Source organism: Rhinoraja longicauda, chromosome 4, assembly GCF_053455715.1.
Source record: "Rhinoraja longicauda isolate Sanriku21f chromosome 4, sRhiLon1.1, whole genome shotgun sequence".
In the NCBI taxonomy this organism is placed as follows: Eukaryota; Metazoa; Chordata; class Chondrichthyes; order Rajiformes; family Arhynchobatidae; genus Rhinoraja; species Rhinoraja longicauda.
In genome coordinates, this window is record NC_135956.1 from 27,746,436 (window position 1) to 27,763,380 (window position 16,945).

General features: G+C 39.5%; 1 protein-coding gene across 2 annotated transcripts in view; it reads left to right on the forward strand.

The window, feature by feature from the left end:
* The window catches only part of tgs1 (trimethylguanosine synthase 1), a 45,182-nt gene extending 28,787 nt beyond the window's left edge, over window positions 1–16,395 (forward strand). For both annotated transcript variants that reach the window (XM_078397399.1, XM_078397400.1), the window contains exons 12-13: window positions 184–262; window positions 14,012–16,395. In XM_078397399.1, coding sequence (XP_078253525.1) covers window positions 184–262; window positions 14,012–14,122 — 190 coding nt within the window. In that variant the 3' untranslated portion in view covers window positions 14,123–16,395. The remainder of the gene's footprint in view (window positions 1–183; window positions 263–14,011) is intronic.
* Window positions 16,396–16,945: the final 550 nt, after the last annotated feature.

Genomic DNA, 16,945 nt, shown 5'->3' on the forward strand with positions numbered 1-16,945 from the left:
AAAAGCTAATATGTAGCAAGCCAAATTGATCAGCATTCAAAAAGATTTTTCAAAATAATGTAACATATTGTATTTCGGTATTCATACCTGTTACGAGGTTAACTTTCCACTCAGGAGATTTTTTTTTTTTGCTTTCTCAAAATTGCTTTTATACTTTGTTATTCTGCCTTGACTTTATTTTACCTTTGAAATATTTGCACTCTCCCAAAAGATTACACCAAACATTGTTTATTTCTTACCACGAAATGCTGACATCGAACAGGTAAGAACTCTTTCTTTTCAGAGGATGGTGCTCACATTGTGTAATGATCCTGATCTGGTAAGGGGACTAGAGGTAAAAGAGCCATTAGGAGGCAGTGATCACAACATGATAAGTTTTACTCTGCAAATGGAAAGGCAGAAGGGAAAATCGGAAGTGTCGGTATTGCAGTATAGCAAAGGGGATTACAGAGGCATGAGGCGGGAGCTGGCCAAAATTGATTGGAAGGAGGCCCTAGCAGGGAAGACGGTAGAACAGCAATGGCAGGTATTCCTGGGAATAATGCAGAGGTTGCAGGATCAATTTATTCCAAAGAGGTGGAAAGACTCTAAGGGGAGTAAGAGACACCTGTGGCTGACAAGGGAAGTCAGGGACAGCATAAAAATTAAGGAGAGGAAGTATAACATAGCAAAGAAGAGTGGGAAGACAGAGGATTGGGACTCTTTTAAAGAGCAACAAAAGTTAACTAAAAAGGCAATACGAGGAGAAAAGATGAGGTACGAGGGTAAACTAGCCAATAATATAAAGGAGGATAGCAAAAGTTTTTTTAGGTACGTGAAGAGGAAAAAAATAGTCAAGGCAAATGTGGGTCCCTTGAAGACAGAAGCAGGGGAATTTATTATGGGGAACAAAGAAATGGCAGACGAGTTAAACCGTTACTTTGGATCTGTCTTCACTGAGGAAGATACACACAATCTCCCAAATGTTCTAGGGGCTGGAGAACCTAGGGTGATGGAGGAACTGAAGGAAATCCACATTAGGCAGGAAATGGTTTTGGGTAGACTGATGGGACTGAAGGCTGATAAATCCCCAGGGCCTGATGGTCTGCATCCCAGAGTACTTAAGGAGGTGGCTCTAGAAATAGTGGAAGCATTGGAGATCATTTTTCAATGTTCTATAGATTCAGGATCAGTTCCTGTGGATTGGAGAATAGCAAATGTTATCCCACTTTTTAAGAAAGGAGGGAGAGAGAAAACGGGTAATTATAGACCAGTTAGTCTGACATCAGTGGTGGGGAAAATGCTGGAGTCAATTATAAAAGACGAAATTGCTGAGCATTTGGATAGCAGTAACGGGATCGTTCCGAGTCAGCATGGATTTACGAAGGGGAAATCATGCTTGACAAATCTACTGGAATTTTTTGAGGATGTAACTAGGAAAATTGACAAGGGAGAGTCAGTGGATGTGGTGTACCTCGACTTTCAGAAAGCCTTCGACAAGGTCCCACATAGGAGATTAGTGGGCAAAATTAGGGCACATGGTATTGGGGGTAGGGTACTGACATGGATAGAAAATTGGTTAACAGACAGAAAGCAAAGAGTGGGGATAAATGGGTCCCTTTCGGAATGGCAGGCAGTGACCAGTGGGGTACCGCAAGGTTCGGTGCTGGGACCCCAGCTATTTACGATATACATTAATGACTTAGACGAAGGGATTAAAAGTACCATTAGCAAATTTGCAGATGATACTAAGTTGGGGGGTAGTGTGAATTGTGAGGAAGATGCAATAAGGCTGCAGGGTGACCTGGACAGGTTGTGTGAGTGGGCGGATACATGGCAGATGCAGTTTAATGTAGATAAGTGTGAGGTTATTCACTTTGGAAGTAAGAATAGAAAGGCAGATTATTATCTGAATGGTGTCAAGTTAGGAGGAGGGGGAGTTCAACGAGATCTGGGTGTCCTAGTGCATCAGTCAATGAAAGGAAGCATGCAGGTTCAGCAGGCAGTGAAGAAAGCCAATGGAATGTTGGCCTTCGTAACAAGAGGAGTTGAGTATAGGAGCAAAGAGGTCCTTCTACAGTTGTACCGGGCCCTGGTGAGACCGCACCTGGAGTACTGTGTGCAGTTTTGGTCTCCAAATTTGAGGAAGGATATTCTTGCTATGGAGGGCGTGCAGCGTAGGTTCACTAGATTAATTCCCGGAATGGCGGGACTGTCGTATGTTGAAAGGCTGGAGCGATTGGGCTTGTATACACTGGAATTTAGAAGGATGAGGGGGGATCTTATTGAAACATATAAGATAATTAGGGGATTGGACACATTAGAGGCAGATAACATGTTCCCAATGTTGGGGGAGTCCAGAACAAGGGGCCACAGTTTGAGAATAAGGGGTAGGCCATTTAGAACGGAGATGAGGAAGAACTTTTTCAGTCAGAGGGTGGTGAAGGTGTGGAATTCTCTGCCTCAGAAGGCAGTGGAGGCCAGTTCGTTGGATGCTTTCAAGAGAGAGCTGGATAGAGCTCTTAAGGATAGCGGAGTGAGGGGGTATGGGGAGAAGGCAGGAACGGGGTACTGATTGATAGTGATCAGCCATGATCGCATTGAATGGCGGTGCTGGCTCGAAGGGCTGAATGGCCTACTCCTGCACCTATTGTCTATTGTCTATTGTCTATTGACGTCACAAATGTCAAATACCCAAAATACAATTATGTTCAAATTCCTGCTAATTAAAAGATGTTGATTAATGACTCATTTTAGTAGCATAATTGTTGCTTGATTATTGTAGGTTAGTAATTTGGTTTGTTTTCACAGACTTTATGTGTTTTAATCTTTCATCTTAGAAAAGGGTCTCTATATACTTGCAAAAAGCTGACCACTGGAGAAATTCAGGTTGGCTGTCCAGATGCAAGGTTACAATCCAAAACGTCCTCAGTTCCTTCCCTCCCACCACTCATAGATACTATTTGATCCGCTGAGATACTCCAGCAGTTTGCATTTTGTTCCTCTACAGAATGCTCTTTAAATTTGAATTTAGTTTACATGATATTTCCACCAGATGGCATTTGCACCACATTAACAAGCAGATAAAATATATGTTATTAACTTCCTGGACCGCTTATTGGCATTCCTTATGATGAGTGTATTCAACATCGGGACAAGAAAGAACATTTAAAAAGGGTCCATACAGCATAAAAGTCTGCCCTGATGGTTTTCAAGTGGTTAGAGTCCAGAAGCATAAGAATGAATGATGTGGGAAATGGCATCAATTTTATACATCACCTAATCAGGGCTATAACAATTGAAAATAAAAATAAACTGCTGATGCTGGAAATCTTAAATAAAAGATAGCAGATTGAGCATTGTTTGTCATTGTGATAAGAGATACAGTTAACATTTCAGTTTCAAGACGCTTGTCGGCACTGACTTGTAGAATATTTCCAGTATTCTCCTTCTTTACTTTGCATAGAAAAACTTCCTTTCTGTAGTCTTTACTCTTTTGGACTTTTTTTGTTCTACAGGCCGATGGATTTTGGTGATCTAAACCACTGCCATTTTTTTTCTTCATCATTTACAAAGTATTAATTTTACTTTATTTTTCATCCAATGGGTTTTATCTAAGGATACTTCTCTCAAAATTTGCCAATATGTCTGTAATTTTAAGGACTCTTGACTACACCACTCATTAGAAGCTTGGACACACCCTTTGGAAGATAGACACACCCTTTGATTTTGATTTTATTGTAGTGACATGATATTACTGTACAGGCAAATGCTGGCTGTGGAGATCAGTAACAGAAACCTAGATATAGTTGTGTCTTTGAGGGAGCATCTTTTGTCTGAATAACTGAAGTAAATTTTCCAGTATTTGCTTGAACAGCCAAAGTAGGTTTGGTTACTAATCATGGTCTAGATTTTACTCTGATTATGCAGACATTCAAACCTGACTTTAACGTGATGCTTCAATCTGCTTAATTTACTAATGCTTGGCAGCTTTTGAATGTTGAACTTATGTCTGCAGACATGATTTGGCTAGATGCTTACTTTTTCTTTTTGTAGAGCTAGATTGACGTGAGTGGAATGATTGGAAACTAATTATTTACCTCTGATATTATCAAAAATAAATTATTTCCAAATGAAGGGAAGTGCCAGTCCTTTACTATTGTTGTGCATTTGCTGCAGTCACGAATTATCTATTTCCGGTAGAGAATCTAATTCACAGAGCAGCTTGAAGTTTGACTTATAACTTGTTTAAAATACGGTGAAATCTAACCATTCCATCAGGAGTATGCATCAAAGACTTTTCAAAAACATCTAATCCTACATAATACCGTCTATTGTATTTTTTAATTTTGTTTTATACTTTTAAATAAAAATGCAGATTAAATGCTGCCTCTGTAAGAAATTAAATGACCTGCAGATAGTAGAAGGCCTAGCAATGATTTAAATTAGCAATGAGTTTAATTGCTATGTGGCAATTTTATTTAATTCCATGCAGGATTGATTTTCAGGAAGCAGCATTCCTCTCTTCCTCTGGTGGTTATGTTACTGATGTATCCGATACTGCAGGACATATTTAGAGGACCCATTAAATTCTTACAGAATAAACTTCCCTTTTCCATGTGAAAATGCTTTTGGAGCTGGAGGCTTTTAACCAAATTTCAATGATGTAGTATTTGTGCAAATCATTAAGAGCATTGTATACAAAACTAATAACTCAATTAACCTTGTAATGCTGCAATCCATTCAGTGAGCAAAAAACTATGCAACTTGTATAAAATGTATATATATTCTGTGAATAGATCTGTTGAGTATCCGCTGGCATTCCTTAGGCATTTTACATTCTTTTGGGGCGGCACAGCGGCCTAGCTGTAAAGTTGCTGCTGTAGTGCTCCAGAGACCCAGGTTTGATCCTGTCTACGGGTGCTGTCTGTGCGATTTTGTATGTTCTCTGTGTCCGTGTGGGTTTTCACTGGGTGCTCCTGTTTCCTCCCACACTGCAAAGACGTACTGGTTTGTCGGTTAATTGGCTTTGATTTTTTATTAATTGTAAAGTTGTTCCTAGTGTGTCGGATAGTGTTGGTGTACGGGATGATCACTGGTTGGTGCGGACTCGGTGGGCCGGAGGTTCTGTGTCCATGCTTTGTCTCTAAAGTAGAATCTAAAGAAACCTAAAAAGACATTTAATCTTGCTTTGCTCGCAATTATTTCTCTGCTGCTTTTGATGAATGTACGCTCTTGACTTGCCTACCAACAAGACAGGATTTGTTTCTTTAATACAAAACAACAATTTTTATTGTGTGTGAATTTATAGAATTGTTATGCACAGCTTGGAGCATTATGATTACTAATTTGAGGTTCCTCATTCAACAATTACCATTTCCATCGACAAGTGTATTTTATTGTTTCTCTTCACTTTTAAGGCAGCACAATGGCACAGCTGGTAGAGCTGCTGCCTCACAGGGCCAGAGACCCATGATGCTGACCTCAAGTGCTGATTGTGTGGAGTTTGTACATTCTCGCAGTGACTGTGTGGGTTTCCTTTGGGTGCTTCGATTTCCTCCCCCATCCCAAAGACGTGCAGCTTTGTGGGTTAATTGGCCTCTGTAAATTTCCCCTAGTGTGTAGGGAGTGGATGCGAAAGTAGGATAACATAGAACTAGTGTGAATAGGTGGTTGATGGTCGGCATGGACTCAGAGGGCCAAAGGGCCTGTTTCCATGCTATATCTCTAAACTAAACCAAACTCGTGGGTTTTAAAGCCCAGGGAAATTGCCGCCATTTAGGAAACTTCCATGTTTTAATGGATGCGCATTAAATTATCTGTGAATAACTCCTGCAAAACAGACAGGTTGTGGGTTACAAATGTCAATTGATTGTATCATTAGCAATGTTTTAAGTGGGGCCACAGGTTTCCTAAACTCCATGCAGCTTGCCAGTGAGAACAAAGAGAAAATACACCAGCATTTTGGGGAACTGACGGCCTGATAAGGAAATATGCCAGTCACGTCCTGAAACCTTCACAGCTGCTTTCCTGCTGGCTTGTGTGAAAGTTTTTTGTTTATAATGAGTATACTTAAAGGCTACGTTGACAACTCGGGGGAAACTTTGTAAATAACAGAAGGGATAGAGCAAATGACCAATAGATTGGTTAAATATTTTAAGGACTGTTCCAAGGAAAAAATAAAAACAATATTTTTGAAATACCTTTCACAACTTTGGATGTACCCTGTGTACTTTATGAAGTATTTTTTTGTAGTGCAGTCTGTTTTAGTGATGGCGGCAGTCATTTTTTGCTAAGCAGGCTCACTCATATAGACACAAAATGCTGGAGTAACTCAGCGGGGCAGGCAGCATCTCTGGAGAGAAGGAATGGGTGACGTTTTGGGTCGAGACCCTTCTTCGGTCCAACTGTATATTAAAAAAGAAAAGAAAAATAGAATGGAAGGGGGAAAAGGCCAGTTGTCATACAAACAGAAACAGAAAGAAAACAGTTATCAAGTTGGAGAATTCAACATTGAGTCCTACCGTCACCAACATGCCCAGGAAGAGGATATGGTATTGTTTTGTGAGCATTTTATTCCATCAATGCAATGTCACATATGTCAGATAGAAAAGTAAAGTCCGCTCTAATCTGGCCACTGAGATCATTTGCTTCTTCATCTTCCATTCAGTATTAAAAGATTTCTTTTCTTTAAACGGTATATTTCCTGTAGATTTGTTTCCAAAAGCAGAAAATGCTAGAAGCGCTCTACAGGTCAGAATTTATGGATAGAGAAACGGTTATTGTTTCAGGTCTGGTCTTCAACCTGGAATGTTAACTTTTGTGCTATTAATAGATGCTCTCTGAGCAATTGCAGAATTTACTGTTCTTGTTACTATAGGTAATTTATTATTTCCAGAATAATAAATCATGAGTGCTTTCTATTCAGAATCCGATTACTTTTATTAATAAATATTTTCCTTGCCCTCATATAGTTAAATAAACTTGAGTTCGTTAATATTTTTTTCATTTTTCTGATTATAGCCATTTTGTAATTTGACGCTTCGACTGCTGCTGTTTGTTTAGGTGTGAACAGACTGAGAAACCTATTGTATGAGGTTCGGATCATGGTGATTTTGTTTCTTCAAAGATTTATTACCCGTTAAATTGCTTATTCAGTTGTATCCTGCTTGCTCAGCATCAACCACAGATGTCGAACAATACAGAAAGCGTGGTTCATCCTTGAGTTGCTGACATTTCATGACATTTCCAGGCAACTGACTTGTATCTTGTCGGTGAAGAATTCCTGTTTCGTCAAAACCTAAACTTTGTGCTTTCTTTTCAATACATCAAAATATTCTTTCATAAACAACATCCTTTCCAGTTGAAAACATTGAATTAATTACCTCTGAAAGAGATCATCATGGCTTTGTCAGTTCTTTGAATGAACCAATCAATTAGTCTCACTCCCTTGTTCTTCTCCCACTGTTGTGCTGATTTGTAAATTTTTCATTTTTATTCAACTACTATTTGAAAGTTGCCATTAAATTTGAGATACCATTTTGCTCCCTTCCACAGTATATATTTTTTCCTTAACCAATTTTCATTAAACCTTGCAGCTACCCGTTACTTAACTCCACCTGAAGTAATCTTATCTATAATAACACTCAAATAATCTGGCATCCAATCGTTTGGAAATCTTGGTTCTGAAATGTACGCCTAAGGTCCAGTATTGTAGCAGGGTGTGGGATAGGGCTCTCGCTCTCTCTTTTCCTCGCACACTCTCCCTCGTGCCCTCCCTCACTCTCTCCCAACCCTCCCACCCCCCCCCCCCCCGATGACGTTTTCCTATCACTCCACGAAGGTGAAGTTCACTAGTTGACACAAGTTTGCTTGAAGCATGCAATTACATAACCACTTAGCCTGTGCTTCTACCATAATCTAAGAACAACAATTGACTAGCTATCCTCCTTAATGTCAAAAATAAGAGTTACTTGTCGTATCAGGCACCGAGCTCGTCTCTGAGAAGGTAAAAGCTTATCTTCGTGACCTTGCAGGTGGCCTCGTGATTTATTGGTTCCTCAAAGTTAGCCCAAGCATTTTTTTCAAAACATCTGATTGTTTTAGTTACCGAGTTGCTTGCTTTAACCCTAGTCCTTGCCAACCATAGTCCAGCTTAAGTCAAATTAGTATTTCATAAAAAATTAAAGTAACCTTGTTTTTGCTGCACTGTACTTTGTTCAATTCTTAGACCCCGCATATCTTTTAAGATGTTACCTGTCTTAATATTACATCTGCCTGTCAATGTAAATCCCTCGCTCTTTTTATTCCTGTAACCTTTCATTAGTTTACTTTACGTGTTACTTAGTCCCTCGTTAAATTTAATTGGCATGGATCTGCAAACACAACTCAGCTTACATGAGTCCTGAAGTCTGTTACTCTTCTACTTTTTATCACACTTATGTTTGAAGCCACCACCAAGCAAGCTTCGCATGGGCAATTCCATGTCATTAGTACACGCAACGATAGTCCTAACACCAACCTCTGGGAGCACCATTCCATACTTACACTGGCCTGGGAGAACAGTTTTTTAGTGCTACACTCTCTAGTCAGTGTGTTAGCTAACTATTTTTTTAATCCATGCAGCTATTGCGAATTTAACTTTTGATTTTGGTCTGAAAATTGGTAATCAAGCCTGCTTATTTTTCTTGTGTTTATATCTTTATGGTTCCCCTATTTCTCATTGTTTTAACATTTCTTGATAGAAGGTGTTGGTCATTTGTGATTGCACCTTTTCTTTTTGAGCATACTGCAAAGTATTTAAAGATCATGTTTGTGTTTTATTATTGTTTCTTTTCACACATACAGAAAGAGGAAGTCCTGGGTAAATATAGTATTTAACCCTTTTGTATAACTCTCAATGGGGACATGATGGTCATGAAAAGTATTTGTCCAATTTTGTTTGTTTAATTTAATTTGGATCATTTGGTTTGGTTGAATCCTCCATCCGGTTTCTGCCATTGCTTTTTGTTGAGAATTCTAGATATGAGTAGCATGAAATACTTGCATTTGTTTTCATTGCTAGATTCCTCCTCAGACTGCCATCATTTTTTAAATCATGAGTTTTGCCCTTGGTCTGGGAACAACCAGCATTCTGATGGATTAAGTGTTTATAATTGTCCACATTTATTAACAAAAAAGTGCCTCCAGTGGTTTTAAATTATGAAACCATTCTGACAAGTACTGTTTTTAATATGGCGAAAATGAAAGAATAGAAAAGCCACACTGGTGAGCTTGCATACAATGGTGCATTACTTTTGATGTCATCTCGTGTCGTCTTACTGTTGATATCCTTCTCTACAATAATCAGCCATTTAATCCTGTACACTAATTTACGTAACTTCTAACCTCTACACATTCATCCTCACACACTGCTTCTCAAAAAAGAGGTTGTTACCCCTTTGGTTTACCCTGGATGATATAATATCCAAATACTCCACAAGTTGTGTTAGTTAGCTCAAATGATATATCATCTCTGTCCCATTACATCTCATAGTATTCCCCAGTCAAAACACTTGATGCGCCCCTCTCGTGTAGGTTTCCGATAGGCATAACAAACTTCCTCCATGTAAACACAGGCACCCTGCTGTCAACAATATAAAAATGCATTTTTGGCAAACTCCTTGAAAACATGGCGGAAATGTGAAATGAAAATAAAAATTGTTGCAATAACTCAGTGGATCAGATAACATCTGTGTTGAGAGATAACTGAATTAACATTTCAGATTGAGCTTTTTTTCAGATCTCGTAACTGGAAAAGTGAAATCCTCTTTTCCCACTCCACAAATTACTCTGAGTACAATATTTTTTGTTACAAATAAATCTTCTCATTCTTTTTGATAATTATATTCAAAGCCTATTATAATTCTGTGTACTTGATATGATTATGTCCCACTGCTGCTGGAGGTCCCAAGATTTTCCAAAGTAATGCAGTCATTATTCTCCCAAATTATCTCGTGGCTGAGGCAATTAAAAATTGCAAAGTAACTTGGAAACATAACATTTCAAATTAAAGTGGAGTACAATTAAAACATCTTGCTTGTCAATGTTGACTGAGAGCGACATGGTCAATCTCCAGTGAAAAAACATTCTTCTAGGAAGCTAGAATATCAACATCTAATGGTTCTCAAATAATAGCAGGAAAAAATGTATTCACTGGCCTTGTATTATTTGGCACAGGAAGAAGCTATTCCACCTATCTTTGTGCTCCTGCAATCTATTTATTCTCTCACAGACTATTATCTTCTGTTTGACTCTTTGTGCCATGAACTTGCACTGGAGGATAATTTGAAGTAACAATTAACATTCCAGCTCAGCAGCCATGCGAGGATCTGAGAACTCCCCACAGATAGCACTCAAACTCAGGATCAAACCTGCATCCCTCAGCTGTAAGGCAGCAGTGAAGGCAATTGCATCACTATGCTACCAATTAAATCTTTAATCTACAGCTCTTCTTATCACTTAGTAACAAGGTCAATATTATGAATTAAAGATTGTAGGAAGGAACTGCAGATGCTGGTTTAAACTGAAGATAGACACAAAAGCTGGAGTAACTCAGTAGGTCACACAGCATCTCTGGAGAAAAGGAACAGGTGAGGATTGGGGTCAAGATGGGTCTCGACCCCAAACGACACCTGTTCCTTTTCCCCAGAGATGCTGTCTGACCCGCTGAGTTACTCCAGCTTTTTTTTTAATGAATTAAAGAAATGACTAAAAGTATTAATGAAACATGTCATCACGGCCATATTTCTCTTAGCTCTATTTTGTTCCTGCTTTTATTAATAATTCACAGCAAAATATCAGTGGTATCATTCTCAAATGTATTATTTCAAAAGCATATGCAAGATTTTGTAATGGAAACCTATACAGCTTTCTCTATATATGGTCAAGTAGGGTGCATGGGCCCATGTAGAGAGATGGCATTTAATGCTGAGAACTGTTTGGTGATCGAAAACTAGATGTGCACGTGCATTTTTAAAAAGCACACTGTTTAACAATATAAAGCACATTAATTAGTGAACCACCTGTTAAATATGCTTGTATGATATGAAGTGCCAATAAGTGGGGTTTTGAAGTGCCAATAAATGGGGTTTTGTACTTCTGTGACCTTCCAGCCCCAACAGCTGCCTGCTACCCCCTCTATGGAAAAATCATTGGACTTTAGAGATACAGTGAGAAAACAGGTCCTTCAGCCCATCGAGTCTGATTTACCGATGCCAATTAACCCACAAACCTGTATGTCTTTGGAGTGTGGGAAGAAACCGGAACATCCGGAGAAAACCCACGCGATCACAAGACTCCCGACATCACTCGTAGTCAGGATCGAACCAGGGTCTCTGGTTGCACTACTGTGCCGCCCTACATTTTCACATTGGTCTCATTACCCTTAAAACAAATGTCTTCCTTGGTCCTGAGGGGGCTGCCAAAGAAGAATTGAATTTATTCTAAATCTTAGGCCCCCTCGGTCATGGCTGACCATGGGTGATGCATCCTAGTTGGCTGCTTGCTCCACACCTCGGTTAGAGCAGTGTCGCTTGTGGCTGAAGAGACCAATGCGGGAGTGACAGTCTCTGTCGCAAAGGTCACATTTGTGTGTGGTCTCTGGTTTGTTGAAGTTGCTGCGCTCCTTTCTGCGTGCCCGCTTTTCTGCCGCTGCGTTAATCAGTTTCTCTTCCCCCGTTTTGAGATGTTGGTTCAGGGTACCTCTCCACCTCGTACGGTCAGCTGCAAGGCTCTCCCAGGACTCCACATCTATGTCGAGTACCTTCAAATCTCTCTTGCAGACATCCTTGTAACGTAGCTGGGGACGGCCGATGGTTCTCCCAGATGTTAGCTCTCCATAGAGGATGTCTTTTGGAATACGGCCATCCTCCATGCGGTGGACATGGCCCAGCCTGCGCTGCCTGATTAGAGTGTACATACTCGGAAGGCCAGCGAGAGACAGAATCTCGACGTTGGACACTCTGTCTTGCCAGGATATACCCAGGATATGGCGGATGCTTCTAAGGTGGAAGGTGTTGAGTCTTCTCTCCAGTCTGGCATGTGTAGTCCATGTCTCACTGCCGTACAGCAAAGTGCTGTTGACACAGGCGTTGTAGACTGAGATGCTGTTCCTCCAATTTGTGCTGGGCCTTACTATGACAATGGAGGAGGCCCATGACAGAAAGGTCAGACATGTTAACCTGCTCAACTCCAAAATTAATGATGCTGATTATAAGATTACCATACAGTAGGTTTCATATATTTTAGAAATTGGGGGATTAAACAACGTTTAATCATTATTTTCAAACTTCAGACCACTCAGCTGAACTGAAATAAATGATCATAAGATCAAAAGATCATGTGATAGAACCGAATAAGGCCATTCGACCCATCGTTTACTCCGCCATTCAATCACGGCTGATCTATCTCTCCCTTTTTACCCCATTCTCCTACCTTCTCCCCAACCTCTGACACACGTACTGATCAAGAATCTATCTATCTATCTCTGTCTTAAATATATCCACTGACAGCATCTCATATTTCGCTTGGGCAGTTTACATCCCAGCGGTATGAACATTGACTTCTAAATATGAATATTTTAATACTGTATGATAGAGCTTCAGTTCCTGACAAAAGCAAATACTTACATTTTATGATAAAATGCTTACAGATGTTAATTGCAATTATTCATCTGTTTCATGGGACTTAATTAATTGCGTTATGGAGGATAGTTTTTGAGTATCCCTTGGTTTAGCCTCTTTATCGTACATTTGCGTTTGAGGCTTGATGTCTTTTTTCACTCCTACTTCTCCCCCAACATTTTGTGAACAGGGGAAGGTTGAGCTGAAACTCGAGTGATGTAATAATTCCCCTGTTGTGCTTATAATTGTATAATTTGCAGGAATAAACATTATCTCAATCACTTTTTACATTTCTTACCTTAGTTATGTGTATTTTAAAAGCAGATTTGCTTGAACATTTTTAAATTTTATATTGATAGATTGAAAGCTGTTTGAAGTTTAAACGGCTAATTTTAGTTTTAGTTTGGAGATACAGCGTGGAAATAGGCCCTTCAGCCCACCGAGTCTGTGCCGACCAGCATTCACCCATACAGTAGTTCTGTCCTACACGCTAGTGACAATTTACAGAAGCTAATTATCCGAGAAACCTGCATGTCTTTGGAATGTGGGAGGAAAACAGAGCAACCGGAGAAAACTCATGCGGTCACAGGGAGAACGTACAAACTCCATACAGACAGCACCCGTAGTCAGGATCGAACCCAGGTGTCTGGCACTGTAAGACAGCACCTCAACGCTGCAACTGTGTCACAGCCCCATGGTAATTCTCGGGAAGGACCACAGCATTGGACCCTGCCATCATTGAACAGTAACATTTTAAGTCCTGTGTAACATCTTTTCACCATTGTAGTGTTTGAGGATGAAACATCAGTGGCATTGACATAATGTAATGAAATGTGTTGAATCTCTTGATGCAGGAAATGAAGATAATATGACCCAATTCAAATGTATAGTGTATATTGTGAAAAAAAGTATTCTTTGGCCAAATAAGTTCCCAGTGACGACAAATGGAGAAGATGACATTTGGGTTGGGTCTTCTGAAGAAGGGTCCCGACCCGAAATGACATCCGTCCATTCCCTCCTCAGCCTGACCCATTGAGTTCCTCCAGTACTTTGTGTTTTAGACCAACCAAAAAGGGGTTTTCCCAGCAAAAGATCATTTATTGGAGCTGCAATTTTATACGGAAATTAATGAGTCATGAGGATGGTTTGTTTGATTGGCAACAGCTTGCACTTTGATCTCACCTTCTTTCTGTTATTTAGCCATTACCACAAGATGAAATAAATGCTGAAATAATTGATTAAAACTTGGGAGGCAAAGAGCTGAAATAAAAATTTGAGTTCTATCCTCTGATGCAATTGCTGCAATACATTGGAACTTTAGAGAACCTTTTTAATGGTACTTCTGCTTATTTGATTGTTTATTATTGCAGGTGGCATCCTTAGCTGGACCAGGAGGACGAGTGGAAATTGAACAGAATTTTCTCAATAACAAACTGAAGACCATCACTGCTTATTTTGGTGACTTAATTAGAGATGAATAGATCAAGGTTTTGTGATCTATTTTTTAAATCTAATAAAGCCCTTTTATTTAATGGTGTGCAATATTCATTGCAGTGATCAACTGTTCAATCTCCCAATGTTTTTCTCATAATCTTCACAATCACTGGGTTAGGCTGACTGTCTTGTAACTGATTAATTCAACCTTTCTGAAGAATGGTGGCATATTGACATCTCAAATGTACAGTCATCTTTCCTGTAACCAGAGATGATTGAAAAATGATATCCAGGCCGATGATAAGGGGGGAAATAAAGAAAGATAAACTTAAGGCATACCAATATACTATGTATATACTAATCCCCTCTTTTCTCTCACTTTCATTTTCTCTCAACTACCACTGAGTGCATTATTTCCCAGTTGCTCATGACAAAAACATGTCTTTCTCTTCTACCACTGTCTACTTTTTCCTAAATCTAAAAGTTATTTTCTTTATTTTGTTATAAAATGTTTTTGTGTTTTCTTTCATTTCACTAGCCAACAATATATTCATGCTCTTTGCCATCCATGTGTGTTTTTAATGTAATTCCTTCTCTTTTTATATGCCTCTTACCCCAGTAAGTGCCACAAACTTTTCATTTTCCCCTTATCCTGCCTCCAGGCTCCTTGGTGTTGGATGTGTTGCTCTAACTCTAGTTTGGAATCTCACCTTTCTACTATGTGATAGCATAAGAGTACTTTAACTGGATGAACTGCAACCGTTCAAGAAAGCTGCCCAGCTCCTACTCAAGGGAAGTTAGAGATGAGCAATGGATGAAGATCTTGTCAATGATGCCAGTGTCCCACAAAAAGGAATTTCTTTATTCCTTAAAAATGAAATCACAAAGTGCCGGAGTAACTCAATGGGTCATGCAACATCTCTGGAGAACATGGATAGGTGACGGTTTGGGTCAAGACCCTTCTGAAGAGATGCTGCCTGATCCACTGAGTTACTCCAGCACTTTGTGTCTTTTTGTGTAAACCAGTATCTGTAGCTCCTTGGGTCTTTATTTTTCCTTAAGCCATTTCAATTCATCCAAACTTACCAGCTCACAGAGCAATCTTCCCTGCAACCTCCAAGCATGTCCTTGGAATGTGGAAACCAGAGCACCCAGGGAATATATGTTGTCACGGGAAGCAGAGGTCACAATTGACCCCAATCTGCCAGACCAGTGAAACAGTAGCCTTACTAGTGATGCCACCCCTAATATACTGTGTATTAAAGCACAATATGGAAGAAGGTTCTTCAGCCAAACAACTACTAATTCTAAATTCCAATTTTCTATTCTTATTCTCAAACTATTCTCAAATTATATTACTCGTTTACCATTTAAAGTGGCTAAATGCCATTTAAAGTGTGCTTCCAGCACATTTTTGGGATGTAGGAGGGAGCCAGAGCACCCACAGGAAAATCACATGTCACAGGGTGAACATGCAGACTCCACAAAGACAACACCGCAGGTCAGGATTGGACCCTCATCTCTGCTAGGCAGTGAATCTACTTGCCTGCTCATCCCTGCCCTTCCCCAATGCATGTGCTTTATGGAAGTGGGTAGTAGATATAAAACAGAAAATACGTCCAGCGGCTTCTGCGAGAAAGAAACAGTCAATATTCCAGGTCAAAGACCAGTTGATATTAAGTTTATAAATAAAAGAGGTAAATTGTGTTACAGAACCATTATGTCTAAAGTTCTTTGGATAAGTTAATGTTCCAATTGAAAGTCGGCATGCATTTCCTCAGGCTCTATTAGGTGAGCTGTAAAACAGCTATAGGATTTGTGAGGACTTGGGTCAGACACAACAAAAACACATGATAATTTGTGGCAGCAGATGGAGGGGTCGTCGGGTAGTTGATGAGGGCAATGCCTGCCATGACTGGCTCCTTCAGATGCCATCTCCATTTTGGTCTTCTCCCAGGTCTTGTCAACAATGTTATTAGGCAACTAAACCATCCTATCACCAACTAGAGAGCAGTCCTGACCTACCATCTACCTCATTGGATACCCTTAGACTATCTTACATCGGACTTTATCTTGCACTAACCGTTATTCCCTTTATCCTGTATCTGTATACTGTGGATGGCTTGATTGTAATCATGTATAGTCTTTCTGCTGACTGGATAGCAGGCAACAAAAAAGCATTATATTGTATCTCGGCACACATGACAATAAAGTAAACAATGCATGTGTGTGACACATGCTCACTGCTTTTTACTGGCATGTTGTCCTTTGTGGAAGGTGCTCTAGAATGGCAATCCAGCTCATATAATATCACTTTACTGCCTATGGAAATAAAGCATGTCACCCAAACCACCTACCAGTAGTTTTATATCTACCTTTATTATGACAGCCATTATTTAATGCTCCAAACTATCTTTCCAATAGTTCAAATCCTCAAAGGATGTGGGAAAATAAGTCAAAATATAAAAATGTATTTTCAGCATTTATCCCTTTTTTTTTTCCATGTACTATGGGTTCCTTTTCTAAGTATTGCTTCAAATCGTATGGTAACAAGTTCTGCATTCCACCTAATATTTAGGTTAGGAAATGATTTATTTTCTTCTTACGAGGTGCTTTATGTATTTATCATTTATTCACTGCCTCTGGTTTTGAAGTTTCCCTCAAGATATATCTTCCTGCACCTTTCAGGAAATCCTGAGATGTTTTACTTCAAAGGTCCACAATTAGCTGCAGGGTCTTGGTTTTAAGATGTTACATTCAGCATGAAATTTGCACACAAAATCCCCAATGAAAGCAATGCAATAAACAGATACCCTTTTCAGAAATATTAATCCCAGATTAAAACCTATTCATGAAAAGACGACGGGCAA